The following is a 23,647-nucleotide window of genomic DNA, read 5'->3' on the forward strand; positions in this document are numbered from 1 at the left end:
CCACCTCGTAAGTGGCAGAGAAGAATTCCGATTGCCATCTGGTGGGCCTCGACTCATGGTGACCCCATGTGTGTCAGCGTAGAACTGTGCTGCACAGGGTTTTCAGTGGCTGATTTTGACAAGTAGGTCACCAGGCCTTTCTTCCTAGTGCCTCTGGGTGGACTCAAGCCTTCAGCCTTATGGTTTGCTGCCAAGTGTGTTAACTTTTCGCATCACCTAGGGACTCCGGAAGGACTAATGGAGATCAAAATGCCAAACAGCATGTTGCCATTTGTTGTGCACCTTCTGTAGGCCAGCAGTTGTGTCTCAGTCATCTGTATGCCAGCAGTTTTAACACACTGTGGCCACATACGTAATGTTCAGAGAACCTTGGTTTTCTTGCTGCTGCATCCTGTTCCTTGGTGCATTTGGCCAACCTTTAGGATCCCAACTTTTTCTTTAAGATTTTTGGAAACTTAGATCGGGTGACTTCAAGTCACTTTTCCAATTTGTTCTGTGGCATGTGAAGACCAGCAAGGAGAGTGAGCAGTGGCCAGCTCCCATGGAAGTCCAGGCTAGCTTGTCCGTGCTGCCTTAGAGGAATTGCTTTGAGGTGCAAGAGCGGGGGTCCCCCATGGCTGCAGGCAGCCATGGGCCGTGGGGGCAGTTCTGCTTTCACACCCTAGTTTGTTTATTAGTTTGTTTTTGGTCGGTTCGTTGGTTGTTTCTGGGCTTTTTTTTGCTTACTAAGGCAGGCCGTGACAGCCCCTCCACATGGGACCTTTTCCTTTGAGGCCTGCGTTTGCTCATATTGGGTGATTTAGAAGTTTGGATAGTTCTGTTTTGGGAATGAACTGGTTTTGTTCATATTCTTTTACTACAGACATCGTATCCATTGGTCACTTCGTATCTAAAAAGTAACTCGTGTGTGGCCTGGTTTAGAAAGAGCCCAGCATGGTCCTTACGGTGTTGGGTGGCGTTGGGCTTGGCCTCCACCCGCCATAGTGCTGTGCTTTTGGGAATTTTCTATCATTTAGCGCCACTTCTGTGGAAAGGCTGTTGTGACACCCATGTCCACCTAGGTTGTCAGGATTCAATGAGATGGTGCTTTTAAATGTTCAGAACTGGGCCTGGAGTACAGTGAGCATCTTCAGTAAATGGTAATTGTGTTGCTTTTAATATACTTTAAGATTTCTACTAATAGTAAAAATAATAAAAATATGATTACTCATAACTCCTAGCCAAAGGAATGTCCTGTTACTTACCATTTCACAACAATACTATCTTCCATGTGGGACTGGCCAGTGGATTCCACCCCAGAATGACTAACAGGTACTTTCTGGCAGTATCTCAGTTCACACAAGAGGGATTTTTTACAACTCATTCTTGGGGTCTTTTTTTTTTCCATCAGGTCACAGAATTGGCTCATTTTTATTTGTATTTAGGGGGAGGGATGTGGATGTTATGGGCATGTGATCTTAGTCACATTAGTTCTCTGGTTGTAACTGGCACACTGCTCCCTGTGGATGTTTGGCCTTGTGGTCTGTGCTCTGTGCTCTGGCAGGTGGCCCTCCCGTGAGGGTGATGGGTCTGTGTGATGCCTACAGAGCAAAGCCATTTATCGGAGCCTCCTCCTCCTCCCTCACACCCTGCAGAATAAAACGTAAAGCCCAGGATTTATGTTAGTTGTTTCTTCCTGGTAAGCAGAGATTCTGTAATGGGAGCCCAATTAGCCTGGCATTTACTCAGGGCCTATAAAGACATTTATCTGAGTGCTATCTCTCAATTTTCATGTCAAACCTTCAGGAGAACTATCTGCCCACACCCTCATGTTCATAGCTAGAAACCTGAGGCGCAAAGTGATTCATCAAGTTGGTAGATTAGATCGATGACGGGGGTCCCTGGTGGAGCTGGGATGTGCTGGTTCAAACCTGGTCCCAGGCGTTTTCAGCTGGGCTGTTGTTTCTCCACACTCTCCGCATGCCTTCACGCTTGACCTAATGAGGCAATATATGGGTTACCTTTTACACTGTCAGAGCTGTATGATGGCATTTGCACACACCTTGTAATCTGGAGCCATCTTTCCAGCTGTCCTTTCATTTAATTTGCTCAGAGCCCTGTGAAGTAGGTGTTTTTGTCCGTGCCCGTTCTTGAGACTTGCCCAAGGTCACTTGCTGAAGCGCTTTTCAGAGTGTGGTGACCTCCATGCCACCTCTAGTGTGAACAGGACCACAGATTCAGGGCCTTCTGCTGTGTGCTCGTGTGACTCTGTCTGAGGAGGCAGGCAGCGTGGTGCAGCAGGAGTACATGCAAGCTCCTAGAGCCAACAGACCTGGGTTCTAGCCCTGCTTCTGCTTTGTAGCAGCTGCCTTCACTTGGACAAGTTATATATTCTCTTTGAGCCTCAGTCCTTTATTGATAAAACAGGAATGACAATATCAAATTTTTATACTGTGAAAATTAGAGAAAATGTGGTTATGCGTCTGCCCTATAATACCAGTATACCAGTTGCCATCAAGTGGACTCCAACTCATGGAGTCCCAGGTGTGTCAGAGTAGAACTGCCCCCCACAGGATTTTCAGTGGCTGATTTTTTGGAAGTGGATCACCAGGCCTTTCTTCTAAGGTGCCTCTGGGTGGACTTGAGCCTCCAGCCTTTCAGTTAGCAGGAGAATGCCCTATAGACGGCAAATACCCCGTTACTCTTACCTTATATTCATCCCATGGCTGAACCCAGAGGATGGCCTTTTACTTGAGTTCATGTCACCAGTTGCCTGTTCTGAAGAGCATGGTTTACAGTAATTTTTGTTACACTTTTAACACCCCCTCACTCCTGAGCTCTGCCTCAAGATGAGGTCAGTGAGGTTCAGGTAGGGACCATAGCCTGAGGTCTCTACCTTCCATCGCCGGGGCATGTGCTCAAGGCCAGGCTCTCCAGGGCAGCTCAGAAGACAGGCCTGTTACGTGGAATATGTGCGGCTCATGCCTCCAGACCCCCAGGTGCCTGCACAGTGCCGGTTGCAGACCATCAGCAGCTGCTTGTTGTGGTATGCCAGCAACCTCGGAGTCCAGAAAGCAGACAAGGCGGGGGAGACCAGAGGGAGGAGGGAGGCAAGCCTCTGGGTGGACTGTTGAGGAGGTTCTGTGCTGGAGGTTGAGATGCCTGGCCGAGGGGGATGAACGTCAGTAGTTAGCAGTTTATGGCTCAGGGAGTTGCTGAGTGCCACCATGAGTGCTGTAATTAATAATAGTAACAGAGCATTCAGCTTTTCCCACCCACATTTTAGGCCCAAGCTTTGTTTTCCTGACATTCCAGATTGATTGAGATCAGGGCGTGAAAACCAGCCCCAAGTGCCAGGTGGCCCTGCCGTGAATTCATGGGCACCTAGATAGCCCGTAGATACTGCGCTGAATAGAAAGGCCTACGTTTAGACTTTAACAGGTTCCAGGATGTTGAGAGAATGGCTGATTTGTTAATCAGATGCTCTGTGGATTAAGAATCTGTTAAGCAGCACATAGTAGGCATTTAGTAAAGGCTAGTAAGACAGATTTATGACTGGAAGCTCTCCTTTGTCATACACGAACAGTGGACTCTTGGGGATTGATGAGCTGAGCTGTGTTTCACATTCAAAATCACGATGGAATTAACAGTGGGCCATTGAAAGGATGACTGAAGTGCAAGGAATTCCAACAGGACTCTTAGTGACAATTTTCTTTGCATAGAAAGGTAGAAATAATTCTAGCTCCTGAAGATTTTTGATTATTTTAATGCTTTTCCTCATTTAACACTTTGCATTGCTGCAGTATAAATAGAATTTGGGGACCTGAGAGGAGTCCTTGTCCTGTTTGTTACGTTATATTATGAATTTATTTATAATTTATCCCAGATGGGTCACCTGTCCCTGATCTCCACTTCTGCTCTCTCTGCAGTGCTCCACACGCAGGGGCCCGTCGATGGCAGCCTCTATGCTAAGGTGAGGAAGAAGAGTACCTCAGACCCCAGCATCCCAGGTGGCCCCCAGGCTGTTCCGGCCACCCACAGCCCAGACCACAGCGACCACACCCTGTCTGTCAGCAGTGACTCAGGCCACTCCACCGCCTCAGTCAGGACTGACAAGACTGAAGAGCGCCTGGCTCCTGGCACCAAAAGGGGCCTGAGCCCACAGGAGAAGGCCGAGCTGGACCAGCTCCTCAGTGGCTTTGGCCTAGAAGAGTCTGAGAGCTCATTCAAGGATATGACTGATGCTCAGAGCAAATATAGTGGGACCCGCCATGTTGTGCCAGCCCAGGTCCATGTTAACGGGGACGCCAAGCTGCGAGACAGGGAAACGGACATCTTGGATGACGAGATGCCCAACCATGACCTGCACAGCGTGGATAGCCTCGGGACGTTGTCATCTTCAGAGGGGCAGCCCTTGGCCCACCTCGGCACCTTCACCTGCCACAAGAGCAGCCAGAACTCCCTCTTGTCTGATGGCTTTGGCAGCAACACTGGTGAAGACCTGCCTGGCAGCCTTGGCCCAGACCTGGGCATTGGCATGGACCTGCTCTACGAGCGGTCCTTTGGAAACCGGGAGCCCCGGCAGCCACCGGCCCTGCTGAGGAAGCCCTCTGTGTCTGCACAGACGCAGACCTACGGGCAAAGCGGCTACTCCACACAGACCTGGGTGCGCCAGCAGCAGATGGTAGCTGCACACCAGTACAGCTTCACGCCCGAGGGGGAAGCCAGGCCCATCAGCCGCAGCACAGCCGAAAATGCCGGCCTCATCCCGACCCAGCCCAGAGTGCCAGTCACCCCCACCCGCGGGGCTAGCAGCAGAGTGGCCGTCCAGAGGGGTGTAGGCAGTGGGCCGAATCCCCCAGAAACGCAGCTGCCACCTCTCGGCAAAGCATTCAAACCCGTATTTGCAAATGAAAATGCCATAAACGGGGTTGGCATAGAACTGAACTCGGTTGTCTCACCAGGCTCCCCCACCCTGGACATCGACCAGTCCATTGAGCAGCTCAACAGGCTCATCTTGGAGCTGGACCCCACCTTTGAGCCCCTTCCAACCCACATGAACACACTGGGCAGTCAGACCAACGGTGCCGCACCCCCAGACGGGGTGGCCAGCCGGATTCGGGCCAGCGGCAGGCTACAGGACCCAGGAGAGGGCTCCAGCAGGATGCCCGGGAGGCAAGGTGAGCTGATGTGCGACAGGGTGCTGGGACTGGGCGTGTCCGACTTTTCACAAAAAGTCAGCACTAGGACTGGGCAGGTCAGACTTTTCACTACTGTTAGCTCTTGGTGAAATTGACAGTCAAGAGGCCCTTCCATTAGATCTTACACTCAAACGTTTTGACATAGGCTCACTGATAGCAGGTTTGGAGCACGGGAAGAAGGGCCAGGTGGGGCTGAGCAGAAGGCAGGGTAGGGACTAGACACTACCACATGGAGAGGGTGGGTCATTCATCCATCTGACAAATACTTATTAGTGTCTATGAGCAGTGGTGCAGCAGGCAAGGGATAGCAGGGCTCAGAGCCAGAGCGCCTGGGAATGGGTCCTCGCAGGGCCACTCACAATCTGTGTGATGCCAGGCCAGGTGCTGAACTCTTCTAAGCCTCAGTTTCTACATCTGCAGAATGGGCTCAATAATGAACCCTGTCTCACTGTGAAAATGGAGGTGGTCACTACAGGAAGGATACCCAAGAGTGTGTATGATTGACAGGACAGGACAGGGGTGGGAGGAAGAAGCAGGCACCACACTGAGTCTAAAGGTTGGTAATGAAGATGACAGTCCAGGGGGACCCAGAAGTCGATAAGCAGACAGCGTATAAAATGGTGGGAGGCCAGGAGCAGGAGAGCACAAGGTGGGTCGTGGGGAGGGAGCTACAGCACCTCCCTGTGGAAGCAGGGGAATGGGGAACGCGGAGGGGGAGGAGGCGATGCCCCCTGGATGTGGAGGCTTGCTGACAGCAGGTTCAGGAGTGCTGTGCTGTGGGCCTTGGCAGGGAACCTCCAGCCACACGGCCAGTCTGCTAGGGAGCAGCAGTGCTAGCCTGGGGGCGCCTGGCCTGGTGGGCTGGCTGCAGCGGAGGTGTGGGTGCCTGTGAGCACCTCCAGCAGGAGTGCATACCATCTGCCACAGCACATGGAGGGCAGGAGGGAGCCTCCCTAGATGCTTGCCTGAGCCCAGCCACAAGGCGCTGGACAAGCAAGGGAATAGCAGTTCATGAGGGTACGTGAGTGTAACATGGCGAATGTTGAGGAATGGCTATTATAACATGCTCTTGGTGTGGAGAGAGTTGTAAAGGGTGGGGAAGGTCCCCAGAAAGGGACTGTGGTCGGCTCGGGCCTGGAAGGACAGAGAGGAGAGGTACTCCAGGCAGGGGCTGCCAGAGAACATGCTGTCTGGAGAGAGGGACTTGGGAAGACTGGGCCAGGTGGTCGGCACTTCACTTTAGAGAGCTACCAGGCAGTGCATTCTTGGGTGACCAGGACCACATGGACGACCTCCTAGGGAGAGCTTCCCTTAGGGACCTGGAGTGTAGTGTCTGCATGATGCAAGGGCTTCCACCCACTGCTGGTGTGTGAGATGTGCCTTCCCAGGTGGCTTCGTAAAGGGGGCCTGCTTCACAGAGTGGATAGCCTACAGTGGCAGTGCATGAAGGGGACATTGGTTGTTTCTTTTGTCCTGGCTTACCCCATTTCTTCTGGTGCTCCTAAGTGAGGTCGTGAATATCATCCAATACAGTGCTAGAAGATGATGCAGGACCATGCAGTGTTTCAGTCTGTTATACATAAGACCACCATGAGTCAGAGCACACTTGACAGCATCTAACAGCAAAGTGAGATCATGAGTATCAAATCAGCATGGTGTACTAGTAACACTGATAAGAAAAAGCAGCATTTACACTGGGCGTTGTTCCCTCAGTTGCCAGGATTGTTTTGCTATTGAGTTTACAGAGGGGTCAGTAGGTTAACTGACCTGCCCAAAGCCACACAGGTAGCGGGGGGGTGGAGCAGGAACTGGAGCCTGCAGTGTGGACTCAGGGTCAGATGGGCCCGGCTTAACCCTGGCTCAGGCCTGGAAGCAGGATGGGGAGTAAAGCGGGCACAGTCTCTGTAGCTGTCCCTGTTGGCTGCAAGGCTGAGAGGCACCATTGATGACTGTGGAGCTTTGGTGGGTAAATCATATCACGTCCATGAATTTCTGTGTGTTCCACCTCTTTAGAAGGAAACCCTGTCACAGTGGGAGGAGTTCACGGGCACCTCTCTTACACAGAGACCCTAACTGAACAAACTGCGTGGCATTCCTACTTGCATGAGTAACTTGGACCCTTTCTATCATTAACTGGGAGAGGAAGGAGTCGGGAAAGTCTTCCACGAGTAGATTATCAAACACTATGCTACAACAACTCAATGATAGAGCAACAACAGCACTAGTGGCAATGACTTAATGGACATCCAGGCCAAAGAATTTAAATGTATTGGCACATTCAACCATATATCTTCAAGAAATTCTGAGTTGATTTTTTTTTTCCAGGTAAAATGAAATTTTTTAAAATGAAACCATCCCAATTCTCCTGGCCCATCACTTATCTAACCAAACCTTTTTAAAATATATTACCTGGAGAAATTAAAGTCAGAAGCCTTTTCTTCTAGATTAACACCTCTTCTGAGATTTGGCAAAGATTGGAGGCTTCTAAGTGTATTTGTACATATGGGGAAAAGACTTCAAAACTCAGGGCAGCATACAACAGCCTCTTGAGGTTAATGTATTTTTCAGTTGACGGAATTCAGCACTTAGTAACACCTTGTTCTTGCTGTAACAAAGTGTTGTGATGCGAGGAGTTTTTAAGAGGTCATTCATAGCCTCCAGCCCTCAGGGTGACTGTATTTAAAGTATATAATAATAACCACTGAAATTTTGATTTTTCTACAGTCAGGAGGATAGCTGAAGCAAAGGAATGGGGAGGAGAGGTGGAAAAAGAGAGGGACAGTTTTTGACCCTCTTTAATTCCTTTTATTATAAAAATAATTTAATGAAAATTTTTAAATTAAAGAACTTAAATACCTCAAAACTAGACCACTAAAATTCAATGGACATTTGGTTATTAATCATATAAATTTAAAGAATTTATTAACCCATTCATTTTTTAAAGTTTTTATTGTGATAGAATATATGTACCATAAAAGTTTCCATTTTAACCATTCTTAAGTGCACAATTCAATGGCATTAATTGCTTTTACAGTGTTGTGCAACCCTCACCACTATTTCCAAACCTTTTTAATCACCCCAAATAGAAACTCTATACCCATGAGGCAATGCTTCCCCACTAACCCCCCCCATACTAGCCCCTGGTAACCCCTACTCTATATCTCTCTGAATTTCCTATTCTAGATATTTCATATATATATATTTCAAATGCACAGTATTTTTCCTTTTTGTGCCTGCTTCATTTCACTCAGCGTAATATTTTCAAGGTTCATCCATGTTATAGCATATATCAGAACTTTATTCCTTTTTTAATGGCCAAATTATATTTTATTGTATGTATATGCCACATTTTATATATCCATTTTCTGTTGATGAACACTTGGGTTGCTTCCACCTTACAGCTATTGGGAATAATGCTTTGGTGGACATTGGTGTACAACTGTCTGTTTGAGTCCTTGCTTTCGCGTCTTTTGGGTATATCCCTAGGAATAAAACTGCTGAATCATAGGGTAATTCCATGTTTAACTTTCTGGGGAACCACCAAACTGTTTTCCACAGTGATTGTACCATTTTACATTCCTACAAGCATGTACAAGTATTCTAATTTCTCCATATCTTTGCCAGAAACTTGTTATTTTCTGTTTGTCTGATAATAGCCATTCTAGTAGTTATGAAGTGGTATCTCAAGGTAGTTTTGATTTGCATTTCCCAATGACTAATGACATTGAAAATCTTTTCATGTGCTTAATGGCCATTTGAATATCTTTGAAGATCTATTCATGTCTTTTTTCTGTTTTTATATTGAATTGTTTGTCTTTTTGTTGTTGAGTTGTAGTTCTTTATATACTCTGGAAATTAAAACCCTTATCAGATACATGATTTGCAAATTTTTTTCCCATTTTCTATGTTGTATTTTCACTTTCTTGAAAATGCCTTTTGATGCACAAGAGTTGTTTTTTTTTTTTAATTTTGATGATGCCACATTTATCTATTTTTTCTTTTGTCATGTATGCTTTTAGTGCAAAATCTAATAATTCATTGCCAAAACCAAAGTCACGAATATTTAACCGTATGTTTTCTTCTAAGAGTTTTATGGTTTTAGCTCTTATATTTAGGTTGTCAATCCATTTTGAGTTAATTTTTATATATGGTGTGAGGTAGGGGTCCAACTTCATTCTTTTGAGTGTGGAAACCGAGTTATCCCAGCACTGTTTGTTTAAGAGACTATTCCCATTGAGTGGACTTCATATCCTTGTTGAAAATCAACTATTAACTCATTTATTTATTTTATTGTGCTTTAGGTGAAAGTTTACAGAGCAAATCAGTTTCTCATTCAAAATTTTATACAGAAATTTTTTCATGATATTGGTTGTCATGAATGTGTCAGAACTCTCCCCCTTTCTACCCCAGGTTCCCATTTCCATTAGTCCAATTTTCCTGTATGTTACTGCCTTCTCATCTTTGCTTCTGGCAGGTGTTGCCCATTTGTCTCATATACTTGATTGAACCAAGAAGGATGTTCCTCACATTGTTTTATAGACTTGTCTAATCTTTGGCTGAAAGGTGAACTTCGGGAGTGGCTTCAGTTCCAAGTTAGAAGGGTGTCTGGGGGCCATAGTCTTCGGTGTTCCTCCAGTCTCTGGCAGACGAGTAAGTCTGGTCTTCTTTGTGAATTTGAATTTTGTTCTACATTTTTCTCCCAGTCTGTCTGGGACCCTCTATTGTGATCCCCATCAGAGCAGTCAGTGGTGGTAGCTGGGTACCATCTAATTCTTCAGGGCTTGGGCTGGTGAAGGCTGTGGTTCATGTGGTCCATTAGTCCTTTGGACTAATAATTTTCCTTGTGTCTTTGGTTTCTTTCATTTTCTTTTGCACCAGATGGGATAGGACCAATAGATATACCTTAGATGGCTGCTTGCAAGCTTTTAAGACCTCAGATGCTACTCACCAAAGTAGGATGTAGAACATTTTCTTTATGAATTGTGTTATGCCAGTTGATCTAGATGTCCCCCAAGACCACAATCCCCAGCCCGCAGCCCCATTAGCTCATTACCTCAAGGTGTTTGGATGTGTCTAGGAAGCTTCTATGACTGTGCCTCCCTTTGTGCTCTATTATATATATGAATATAATGCTGTACATACAAATATGTATGTAAAAATATCCACAGCCTAACCAATATATGTGCATGGGTATACTCCTATATACCATCTTGCCCTACTTACTGTACATATCTGCCTATGTATCTACTTGTAAATTATTTGTTTTTACTGTTGTTGTAGAGTTGAATATGCTATAGTATTTACTGTGGTTGCCTCTTTTTTTTTTTTCCCCTTGTGTTCCTCTAAGTGTTTTCCTTTGCCTTGGTCAAGTTGTGCTGACTCCCCTTATATTGTGTATTGTCTTTCTCTTCACCAGAGTTAACACTTGTCTACTATCTAGTTAGTGATTTCCCTTCTACACCCCTCCCCTCCCTTGTAATCATCAAATATTGTTTCTCTCTCTGTGTAAACCTTTTCTTGAATTTTTATAGTAGTGTTCTCATACAGTATTTGTTCTTTTGTGATTGACATATTTCACTCAGCATAATGCCCTCCAGATTCATCCGTGTGCTGAGATGTTTCATGGATTCATTCCTGTTCTTCATCGCTGCTTAGTACTCCACTGTGTGTATGTACCAAAATTTGTTTATCTATTCATCTGTTGATGGCACTTAGGTTGTTCCCATCTTTTTGCTATTGTGAATAATGCTGCAGTGAACATGGGTGTGCATATGTCTATTCACGTGACAGCTCTTTTTTCTTTAGGATATGTTCATAGGAGTGGGATTGCTGGTTCATATGGTATTTCTATTGCTAGCTTTTAAGGAAGCGCCATATCATTTTCCATAGAGGTTGTACCATTTTACATTCCCATCAGCAGTGTATGAGAGTTCAGTCTCCTCTCAACCTCACCAGCATTTATTGCTTTCTGAATTTTTAATCAGTGCCTGCCATTCTCACAGGGGTGAGATGGTATCTCATCGTGGTTTTGATTTGCATCTCTGTAATGGCTAATGATTGTGAGCATCTTTTAATCCATTTATTTTTTATAGGAATCTTGGACTGTTTGTTTAATGTTTTTCGTAGCTTTAGAACTATAAAGATGTCAGAAGATTAGATATTAAGAAATTGGGCACTAATCTTCACAGACTTCAGTAAGAGTTGGAAATTACTTCCTAGTAGGAAGCTGGTTAAAAACGAGCAACTTTCCCTAAGCAATGATTAACTAATAGTAAAGTGGTAGCTCACACCCATTCGGAATATGACTGAGCAAGACATGCCCCATTTGTCCCCAGCTTCGTTTCCTCATCTAGAACGCACTTCTTGTTTTAGGTAACCTCTAAACTGGGAAATGTAACGAGCTTTTGTGACTCGACTATATTTAATGTAAAGAAGATGGAGAAGGGAAGAGCCATTCTCAGGATCACTTATACAGCAGTACATCGAATTCCATTCAAGAACATCTTGACTTGATAAAAATCCCACCTAAAGAACGCTTAAATCTGTAGCTGTAAGCCATTCGAGTTGAGTGGGGAGAGGGAACATTCCTTTACTCCCTGGCAGGTATAAGGAATGTTGGAACCCATTTGATTTTAAATTTAAATTTTAGTATTATTTCTCTCAATTGGAAGAGGCTAGATTGGCTATTAATAGAAAAAAAAATTACTAGATGGCATGGAGATACTTAAATGTGTGGTAGCTCAACATCTGGCTACGAGTCCCTGGAACATTTTCAGAAGATTAGAGGGTAATGGAAACCTGTGCTTTGAAGGAGTGCCGGATCCCGAGACCACAGCCATCCCCCTCAGTCAGGGGCAGCGAGATGGCAGGCTGAGCTCTTCCATGTGTGCTCTCAGTTCCATTATACCATGTAGGAGGGCCCCGCGAGTCGCAAAGGCTTTATGAAGTGCCCAGGAATGCAGCCATTACCCCACCCGGTGTATGGTTCCTGTCCCTGCGTGCGTGGGAACAGCAGGACAGTGAGGGTTTGGCCCAATGGACAGCGCAGCATGATTTGACCAGCGCCCATCTGGAATCTTGCTCAGACACAGGAAAGGCTGGTCTGAAGCTTCTAGAGGGCTCTGTCTTCTGCATAAGCAAATCTTTCCTGGCTTACCTTCTATCTCCTCCCCAGACTCTGACCACTGCACTATTGTCTTCATTCTGGCTGTAGATAAAAGTTTGTCCCAGAGGTGTCAGCATCCTAAAGTTAGCAAATGTGTTCACTCTTTGCAGATCATGCCCTGAACGTAAGAAAGACAACCAATTCCCTGGGTGGTGAGGGAGTTGGGAATATATTACCCAAATATCCTCATGGGAACTGCTGAGTTTCCTGTACAGCTCTGTAGGCAGAAGCCCACCCACTGGGGGTCTTGTTATTTCTGAGATGAAAAATTACACATCAAAATGGCTGAGAATTTCCTGAGAAAGTCTTGTTCATACTAGCAAGATAATGAAAATGCTGAGGAATAAGAAAAAAACAAGGATATAAAAGCTGCTGTTCTGAGCACCCTCTCTATTCTAAGCCGTGCCCGTGACTTACTCATCCTGCTGCTGGCATGTCCACGGATGTGATAAATGTGTCAATAAAAGTCCAGTGCTGTCTGGGCAGCTCATGACAGCACAACAGGGTGGAGTGCGGGAGAGACGTCAAGTCGCACTTCAATGACCCGCATGGCTCTGTGGAGCACCAGTGTGGGCGGCAGGGAGGTTCACCATGCAACAGTGTGGATTAACTTGCCCCACCCAGAAGACAGGCAGACAGAGAGGCCTCAGCTTCCCAGCCTTCCTGCTGAAAGACAAACCGCCTGCCTTGAGAGAGCTGTGGAAGACAGAGGCCAGTGGAATCTCAGCACCAGTGCCATATTGTGTCCCTCTTTAACTTGGGGTGAAGTGGGGAAGTCGAATTTAGGGCACTGCTCCCTTACAGCACTGGTTGCCTCCTCACCTGCTTGACTGTCAGGGGAGGCATCTCCTGCTCAAGTCTGACTCCCTCCAGCAAGTTGCTGGGTCCTGGGCGTCTGCTGGCCCCATAGTGTCTCAGGTACATCTGTCCTGTTAAAAAAAAAAAAAAAGCAGGGGGAAATTTAGACCCATGATACTTGAATAACAAAAGAATTGACTCAACCTGGGAGATTTAAGAATCCATGGATGGAAAAGCCCTGGTCTGTTTTTTTTTTTTTTTTCCGTATCTTGAGGGCTTCTTGCTTCAGGCTGTCAAAATATCTTATTTATGTTTAACGAACCCCAGAGAGATGTTTACTTGTGTTTTATTGACTATACAAAGGCATTCAACTATGTGGATCATAACATATAGTGGAATAACATTGTGAAGAATGGGAATTCCAGAACACTTAATTGTGCTCATGAGGAACCTATACGTAGACCAGGAGACCAGGAGGCAGTCATTTGAACAGAACAAGGGGATTCTGCATCATTTAAAGTGAGGAAAAGGGTGCATCAGGGTTGTATCCTTTCACCATACTTATTTAATCTGTATGCTGAGCAAATAATCTAAGAAGCTGGACTGTATGAAGAACACAGCATCAAGATTGGAGGAAGACTTATTAGCAACCTTCCATATGCAAATGACACAACTTTGCTTGCTGAAAATGAAGAGGACTTGAAGCACATACCCATGAAAATCAAAGACTACAGCCTTCAGTATGGATTACACCTCAACATAAAGAAAACAAAAGTTCTGACAACTGGACCAATAAGCAACATCATGATAAACAGAGAAAATAATGATATTGTCAAGGATTTCATTTAACTTGGATCCATAATCACCGTCCATGGAAGCAGCAGTCAAGAAATCAATGAATGTATTGCATCGTACAAGTTTGCCACAAAAGTTTTAAAAGGCAAAGATATCATTTTGGGGAATAAGGTGTGCCTGACCCAAGCCATGTTATTTTCAGTCACCTCCTCTGCATGCAAAAGCTGGACAATGAATTATGAAGACCGAAGAGGTGATGCCTCTGAATTATGGTGTTGGTAAAGAATATTGAATATATACGGAGTACATGGAAAGCGAACAAATCTGTCTTGGAAGAAGTACAGCCAGAAAGCTCCTTAGAAGCGAGGATGGCAAGACTTAGCCTCACATACTTTGGATATATTATCAAGTGGGATCTGTCCCTGCAGAAAGACACTATGTTTGGCAAAGTAGAGGATCAGTGGAAAAGAGAGGAAGACCTTCAACGAGATGAATTGGCACAGTGACTGCAATGGTGGGCTCAAGCATAACAACGATTACGAGAAGGGTGTGAAATTGGGCAGTGTTTTGTTCTGTTGTACATAGGGCTGCTGTCAGTTGGAACTGACTGTATAGCACCTACCAACCTCAGTCAACCCCAAGCCCATGATTACACAATCTGGCAGGTACCTTGCTCTGTTTACAGGCAGTGAGTGCTATGCTGTTTCCACTAGTGCTTTTAATTTCCTTATGGCTTTATTAATGGTAATCTAGATCTGATAACTTATTTACATTGAAAATATTCAGAGAAATATCAAATTTTAATAATGAATAGTGGAAAGCCCATTGATTTAAATTATGCATTAAACTGCCACTACAGGAATCAAAGAAACATAGAATTTTCATTTGCTTTCTTCCTAATGTGTCTTAGTCTGGAAGCGCCACTGAAACCTGTCCACTATGAGTGACCCTACTGATATTTGAAATACTGGCACATAGCCTCCAGCATCATAGCAACGTGCAAGTCACGACAGTACAACAAACTGACAAAAAAAGCAAAACCAGTCACTCAAAGAGGACATCATGGTTGGTAGAGGGAAACCCTGAATGACATGGATTGACATAGTAGCGGCAGCAGTGAGCTCAAACATAACAAAGATCGTGAAGATGTGCAGGACCATGCAATGTTTCCTTCTGTTATACATAACGTCGCCATGAGCGGGAGCTGACTCGACAGCAGCTAACAACAGCAAAGGAATCAAATATAAAAACTTGAAGGTTGCTTTTCAGTTCAGAGAGCCCACTTTGATTCCACGTGTAACAGACTCGTGGAGGAGGAGGCATGCAAACAGGTTACCCTCCTTTCAACATGTCAGGATCACTACTGAGGGCCGGGAGGGAACAGTGTGCAGAGCTCAGGAGGGGCCTCAAAGAGAGGGAAGTGGCTGGGGGCGTGGGAAAGCATGGCACATTAGGGAAGTGCGTACAATTTGGGGTTGCTGGAGCAGCTGCACAAGGCAGGAGTGGCAGGAAGGGGGGTGAAGAGGAGTGCCAGTACGGCAGCAAAGGAGGCAGGAGGAAACCCACAGGTCCTGAGTAGAGCCTCATTGTGCTCTTGCTTATTAGACCCTCCCTGGTCCCACCAGTGGAGAGGAGGAGAGGACAGCTTGCCCAGGTGACACCGAGGCTGGGAGCTACGTTCGGGCCTGTGGTAATGAGGCCTATGAAAGATGATGGAGGGGTGGCAGGCAGGGCATGGGATGACCTTGCTTCCAACTGTGCCAAGAAAAAGTTTGGGGAAAGTGGGGCTTGGCCATAGCTCTTGTCCCCAGAGTAGTCGGGCATTAGGAGACAAGAGAAGTGCCCTTTGGATTTGGCCGGTTAATGCTTTGGCTTTTGGGGGTTCAAAGCTGTGTTGGGAATACAGAGATCTGTGGTGGTCTTCCAAAGCTCCATACAGGTTGATCCATGTACTGAGCATTTCAACTGAGTAGTGCCCAGCTGGGGCCCTTGTGCTGTGAGTGCCAGGTCCCCTGAGTGAGCATGGGTGCATGCAAGCACAAGGTGATGGGACAGAGGTGGAGTAGCAAAACCTAAGAGGAGGGGAACACACCCACAACCCTGCCACCCTGCTCTCCCCCAGATGAGCAGAAAAGGAGAGTTGGAGGAAGGCTGTCCAGGCTCTTGGCAGACCTTGCACCAGGGCACATGATGTGCTCATGTGTTCCTCGAATGGGCATCCATGCTGCATGGGAGAAGAGGGGCAAAGGGGGCACCCCTGCCCTGGCCACATCATGTAAATGGCATGCCTGACCTGCAGGGCGTCCTTGGTTCTCGGCAAGTATAGTCTCAGGATTGTTTGAGGAGCAGCCGCTCAGGCCCACAGCAGCATGCCAGGCCTCCCCCAGAAGTAGCCGCTGCGCAGGCTGCGAGCAGCAGGCTGAGGGCACAGCCTTGAATTGAGCTCCAACAAAGTGCTGCGAGGCTCTGGGGGTCAGCTTCCAGAAGAAGGGTGCTGGGAAAGTGACTGGGCTGTATGCAAAAAGGCAGCGGCTCTCATCAACCCAGCCTGCATTGAAGGCACTTCCTGATGTAGTATCGCAGAATGCGATCAAGACCACATTCCAGGTCACAGAGGCCAGCTGACTTCCGCAAGGCCTCCCAGACAGTTGGGATCACACGGGGCCTCTAGGGCCCTGCTCTCATAGTCACGCTGGGTCAGTTTCCGTACATTCCCAGGCATGGTGCTTCCTCCCTGGCCCTGAGTCAGAATCTAGTCTTGACAGTTCTGGTGTGGGGGCAGCTTCCCTCTCCGGCCTGCTGGACAGACAGTGATGGGGACAGTGACAGCCTTTTACTCAAGACTCAAGGCCCTTCCTCTTCCTCATCCTCTTTAAAGACAATATGAGTGTTTCCAGTGTGAGTAGTTTACCCTCAAGTCCAGATGGCAGACAGACACCAACATGCTCCCTGGAGAAAGAGGCAATAAATGACACGTGACCAGTAGCTTAGTCTTTGATCCCTGTGTCACTCACAGGAGATGCGGCTCCTTCACAAGCACCATCCTTGAGAGTTGCCACTGATCTGAGCAATGAGGTGTGTGAACAATCCTTTCTGCTGCTTTCCCTGGAAAATACAAAGTTGTTTGTCTTCAACGCTGTATTGTAGCATTGTTTTGTGCTCATTCTATTTTGGTGTCTTTCACTTGATGGGGTGATGTGGGCATGTGAATGGATACACTGGCAGACCTTTCGTTAGACATCAATATTTTGGTTACAAGTTGCATGCAATCTGCTTTTGGGTTGATTGAATTCATTTGAAAAGCTCTAACAGAATAGAGTTTAAGGGCATTTATAAATACCTTATAGGTCCCTGGGTGGTGCAGACAGGCTGCGCTGAAGTGCTAACCTAAAGGTTGGCGGTTTGAACCTATCCAGAGACACCTGGAAGATAGGCCTGGCGATCTGCTCCCATAAAGATTATAGCCAAGAAAACCCTATAGGGAAGTTCCAGTCTGTAACACATAGGATTGCCCTGAGTTAGAAGCAACTCTACAGTAATGGGTTTGGTGTTTTTTTGTTGGCTTGCTTTGTTTTTAGCTAAGAGTAATTCTTTAAAATGTGGATCGTTTCTTAGCTGATCTGTTTTGTGTGTGTATATTGGCATCCCTTGTGGTCTCTCAAAGGAATGTACTTCTGTCTGTCTGCCTGACTCCATCTCCCCTCTTCCTCCCTCACTTCTTCCATCTGGGGCAGGGGGGTCATGATTATGCTTTTCATGAGGAGTTTACAGGCTAGGGCTGGAATTGCTGGCTACTTTCTCTGCTTCTAGAGCTTAAACTCCGTCACTCTAGCCCTGCCTTCATGCACTGCCCTCTCACCTTCTCCTTAAACGCCCTGATTTCTCCTGCAGCTGCCTGGTCAGGCCAGTACCCACCAGTACCTACAGGGAGAGGGATTGAATGTTTCCACACTGGACCACAGATCCCATTGCAAAGCTTCCTGATGCAAACATTGTATGTTGTGTTTTGAAACCTAACCCACAGCACAGTCATTTCAAACTGTTTTTAATGCAGTTTAGTGTTACTCAAACCGAAGACACACTAGCTCTTGAGATGCGCCGTCGTGGAGGTGGACTGGCGTTTGAGTATTCATCCATGTTACATGTGACTCATTGGGTAAGCCCATGGGGGACTCAGAATTAATTAATGTCATTTTTCATGACAGTGGGTCTGTGCCTGTCAGGGGACCCTCTGAATTGTCATAGGCCACCTCAGGGGTCACTCTTCCACTGAGAGTCCTCCTCTGACCACCCTGCTTCCCAGAAGCTGGGCAGGTCCTTTTCCTTATGCCCAGTGTTTTCTCCCACTTCAGCCCCACAACCTGGGACTATCATTGCCCCGTTGGTTCTCAGCCTCCACCACCTAGCAGTGACTCCTGCAAGGCAGGAACTGGGTCCTCATTCCAAGACCTGTGCACCATAAACCAAAACCAAACCAGTTGCGCTCAAGTCAATTCCAACTCATGACAACCCCATACATGGGTTTTCAATGGCAGATTGCCAGGTCTTTCTTTTGAGGCACCTCTGGATAGATTCAAACTGCCAACCTTTTGGTTAGGAGCTGAGTGCTTAAGTATTTGTGCCACCCAGGGATTCATTGTGCACCACAGGGAATCAGGAGGCAGGAGATCTGGGAAGGTTGGTGTGTGAGTGAGGGTTAAGGGAACTAATGATATTTCTATGAGGGAGTCTGCCTTCTGTTAGCCATCACAGTAGAATCTTCTCATAATTTAAAAAAAGAAAAAAAAATTAGATCTCTCTAATTCAGAGCTTCAGGCAGTAGAGGTGAACTTGGGCACCATGAGTGTCCTAACAAGAGAGCCCTGTCCTGGTGTCAGGACTGGCCACAGCCCCTGTCAGGCCCCTCTTACACTGGTGCTCCAGGACCGTGACCGTCGACAGACATGTATGTATAAGTGCATACTGAGGTACCGACTCAGCTCCCTGCTGCCCAGAGCTCTGTGCTTTTGCATTTGGAAAGCATTTTAGATGAGAGCTACATGGTCATCGCTGGGAAACTGTGTTACCATTATTTTCTTTTATTACATAAAACCAAGGAGCCCTGGTGGCACAATGGTTAGGTGCTTGACTGCTAACTGAAAGGTCAATGGTTTAAATCTACCCAGTGGCTCCGTGATCTGTTCTTGTAAAGATTAAAAGAAAAAAACAGCCTAGAAAACACTATCGGAGCAGTTCTACTCTGTCACATGGATTCGTTATGAGTCAAAAATCAACTCGACAGCCCCTAACAACAATAACATCACATGAACCCAAGCTGGAAATTCGAGAATTCATGAATCAGTTTTTTTTTTGCTTCAATAACTATCCTTCCTCAAACCAGCCAGATTCCAGTACCTGCCCTGCCCCTTTTGACGGGCCCTCTGTGGACATCCCTGAGGTACCCTCTCCACCAGGTGCAACCTTGACCTCAGGCGCTTTCGGCTTGGCCTGGGTTGCCACTATGGGATGTACCTCCAGCAGAGCTGCTCAACCCTTTCTGGCTGCAAGTTCTGCTTTTTCTAACGAGTATTTCCTAATGCCATCCTTGCTATCCTGAAATGAAGGTCACGGCTAATATAAACTTAAACAGCTTATAGCTAAGAAAACCCTATGGTGCAGTTCTACCTGTAACACTTGAGGTTGCTATGAGTTGGGATCCGCTTGACGGCAACGGGTTAAACAAATATTTTTAAAAAAGGCTATGTAATACCCTGGCACAAATGTTAAAGGATAAATAAAAGGAAAGTGATTTATAATAAAACAATGTGTGTTTCAAGGTGAAAACCTTTGGGACAGGCCTGTTCTAGAAAATGAGTACCACTCCCTTAGAATTTATTTATTTTTGTGGTAAAATACTAACATAGAATTTACTGTTTTAATTATTTTAACACATCCAATTCAGTGGCATTCAGTACGTTCACGGTATTGTGCAGCCATCACCACTGTCTTTTTCCAGAACTTTTTTTATCACCCTAAAAGGAAACCCCATAGCCATGAGCAGTTACTCCCCACCTCACCCTCCCCCAGCCCCTGGCAACCACTGGTCTACTTTCTGTCTCTGTGGATTTGCCTGTTCTGGACATTTCATATAAATGGATCATGCAATATTTGGCCTCATATGTTTGGCTTCTTTCACTCAGCATAGTGTTTTCAAGGTTTGTCCATGTGGTAGCATGTATCAGAACTATACTTCTCTTTATGCCTAAATAGGATTCCATTGTATGGATATACACAAATTTTGTTTATCCATTTATCTACTAATGGACATTTGGGTTATTTCCACCTTTTGGCTATTATGAATAGTGCTGCTATGAGCATTTGCATACAAGTTTTTATTTGAATACTTATTTTCAATTTTCTTGGGTATACACCTATAAGTGGAATTGCTGGGTGAGAGCTTGGTCAGCAGTTCGAATCCACCAGCTACTCCTTGGACACCCTATGGGCCAGTTCTCCTCTGTCCTATGGGGTTGCTATGAGTCGGTATCGACTTGATGACAATGGGTTTGGGGTATGGTAATCCTATGTTTAACTTGCTGAGGAACCACCCTTTCAGATTTTTGAATCTCAGCTTTGGAAGCCCCTGTCCTCTGATGTGGATAGGACTGGACAGCTCCCAGTGTCTCTGGAATCTGTGGCCTTAGGTAAAACAGAAGCCAATTGTTTTATACAGGCGTGATCTCCTGACAGACAAATGTCCTGGGAAGACAGCCTCTTTGGCTCAGAGAGCATTGATCCAACCTTAGGTGGTGGTACAGTTCTCTACCCATCAGGATAGAAGAGGTTATGACAAACCTTTCCATAGTCTCAGGGACTTAAAGCAGCCCCGTTTTACTTTTGATCATGAATTACGTCCTACGCCCATGCGTCCTGGCTAGCCTATACCTCATACAGGGACGGGTCTAAGGAAGCTATCTCTCTGTGCTTCCATGGCTGTCCAAGCAGGGAGAGGGCTGGAGAATCACACTGGTGCCCTTACCTTCTGCCTAGAAGTGACGCAAGAGGCATTTCTGCTCACAATCCACTGGCCTTGCAAGCCTGTGGTCCCTCCTAACTTCAGAGTGGGAAGCGCCACCCCACCATGCAGCCTAATGGTGGCCAGCACGAATGACCATTCGGAGGCACGTTGTGGTGAACCATTGTTTAAAGAGAATGACATGAAGATCAAATGATTTGAAAAATAAAAGGTAACAAACAAAAGGGAGATAATTAAAATAAGCAAGAATAAATGGAAGGCCAAGTGCTAGCATTCTGTTGACGGTCCTCTTAGTGATAGGAGTAATGCTGAGGGGAATGAGGATCCTGCTCTTTCATTTCTGTGCAGCTTTTTACAGCTGCTCTGTAAATTATAGTTTAATTTAAGGAGCATGGATCACATTTCTAATATTGGAAGAGCATGCTTCCTAGTTTTTCAGACATATCATTTCCCTTTTGAATATGTCTCTTTAGAGGAAATGCTGCCACCCAAACAGGCATACCAGTGTTTCCCAGAATTTTCAATTTTGCAGTAAAAATAGTAGGATTCTCTTACACTGCCTCTTGTAGTAATTTTGCTGGTGCCTGTCCACCCACTTAAGTTCTTGCTAAGACTCTGGGACTCGTGGCTTCAAGAGAGGGGGCCTCAGAAGGAGAGAGCCGCTGTCTAAGTAGAGGTTATTGTTTCTTGAGTGTGTCAGTTACCATTCGGGGTAGTAATTTTCTAATAAATTATGTTGGGGAGAACTTCGTGTCACCTAGCTCTTCAAGAATACACTCTACAGATTAAACAGCCTGCTAAATTAATCCCTATTTCAGTTTATGGGAAACACAAAACAAAGGCTCTTTCAGAATCACTTCTGGGAACATTTAAGCTGAGAGGAGTGTTTGGGTGTTTCATTATGATGCCATCCACCGCCTTTTACACACTCTTTAGAAAATACTTGTGTTTAATGAGCTGAAATCAGGAGGCCTCAAACCAACTATGAAGCAGTCTTTGGCGATGATTTGGTTTTGCTCCTAGGAATGCTAGGGTGATTCCAGAACCCACTCTGCATGCCTTTGTGACCCAGAACTTCAGTTCTTTCTTTTTTTTTTTAAACTTTTAATTGTGCTTTTTAAGTGAAAGTTTACATATCAAGACAGTCTCTCAAACAAAAACTTATATACACCTTGCTACATACTCCCAATTGCTCTCCCCCTAATGAGACAGCCCAGCCCTCCAGTCTCTCTTTTTGTGTCTATTCTACCAGCTTCTAACCCCCTCTGCCCTCATCTCCCCTCCAGACAGGAGATGCCAACATAGTCTCAAGTGTCCACCTGATCCAAGAAGCTCACTCCTCACCAGCATCCCTCTCCAACCCATTGCCCAGTCCAATACCTGTCTGAAGGGTTGGCTTTGGGAATGGTTCCTGTCCTGGGCCAACAAAAGGTCTGGGGGCCATGACCACCAGGGTCCTTCTATCCTCAGTCAGACAAATAAGTCTGCCCTTTTTACGAGAATTTGGGGTCTGCATCCCACTACTCTCCTGCTCCCTCAGGGGTTCCCTGTTGTGTTCCCTGTCAGGGCAGTCATCAGTTATAGCTGGGCACCATTTAGTTCTTCTGGTCTCAGGGTGATGTAGTCTCTGGTTTATGTGGCCCTTTCAGTCTCTTGGGCTCATAATTACCTTGTGTCCTTGGTGTTCTTCATTATCCTTTGCTCCAGGTGGGTTGAGACCAATTGATTCATCATTAGGTGGCTACCTGCTAGCATTTAAGACCCCAGACACTGCTCACCAAAGTGGGATGCAGAATGTTTTCTTAATAGATTTTATTAAGCCAATTGACTTAGATGTCCCCTGAAACCATGGTCCTAAAACCCCCACCCCTGCTACGCTGGCCTTCAAAGAATTCAGTTTATTCAGGAAACTTCTTTTCTTTTGGTTTAGTCCGGTTGTGCTGACCTCCCTGTATTGTGTGTTGTCTTTCCTTTCACCTAAAGTAGTTTTTAATCTGCTATCTAATTAGTGAATACCCCTCTCCCGCCCACCCTCCCTCCCCCCTCTCGTAACCATCAAAGAATATTTTCTTCTCTGTTTAAACTATTTCTTGAGCTCTTGTAATAGTGGTCTCATACAATATTTGTCCTTTTGCAACTGACTAATTTCACTCAGCATAATGCCTCCCAGATTCCTCCATGTTATGAAATGTTTCCCAGATTCATTACTGTTCTTTATCGATGAGTAGTATTCCATTGTGTGAATATACCATCATTTATTTATCCATTCATCTGTTGATGGGCACCTTGGTTGCTTCCAGCTTTTTGCTATTGTAAACAGTGCTGCAGTGAACATGGGTGTGCATTTATCTGTTGTGTAAAGGCTCTTATTTCTCTAGGATATATTCCAAGGAGTGGGACTGCTGGATCATATGGTAGTTCTATTTCTAGCTTTTTAAGGAAGAGCCAAATTGATTTCCAAAGTGGTTGTACCGTTTGACATTCCCACCAGCAGTGTATAAGTGTTCCAGTCTCTCCACAGCCTCTCCAACATTTATTATTTTGTGTTTTTTGAATTAATGGCGGCCTTGTTGGAGTGAGATGGAATCTCATTGTAGTTTCAATTTGCAATTCTCTAATGGCTAATGATTGTGAGCATTTCCTTGTGTATCTGTTAGCTACCTGAATGTCTTCTTCAGTGAAGTGTCTGTTCAT

The 23,647-nt window shown here is 45.7% G+C and overlaps 1 protein-coding gene across 5 annotated transcripts in view; it reads left to right on the forward strand.

Moving 5' to 3' along the window:
* TNS3 (tensin 3) overlaps window positions 1-23,647 on the forward strand; it is a 388,908-nt gene that overhangs the window by 265,258 nt on the left and 100,003 nt on the right. For all 5 annotated transcript variants that reach the window (XM_049894028.1, XM_049894024.1, XM_049894025.1 and 2 more), the window contains one exon: window positions 3,909-5,159. In XM_049894028.1, coding sequence (XP_049749985.1) covers window positions 3,909-5,159 — 1,251 coding nt within the window. The remainder of the gene's footprint in view (window positions 1-3,908; window positions 5,160-23,647) is intronic.

This window comes from Elephas maximus, chromosome 8, assembly GCF_024166365.1.
Source record: "Elephas maximus indicus isolate mEleMax1 chromosome 8, mEleMax1 primary haplotype, whole genome shotgun sequence".
In the NCBI taxonomy this organism is placed as follows: Eukaryota; Metazoa; Chordata; class Mammalia; order Proboscidea; family Elephantidae; genus Elephas; species Elephas maximus.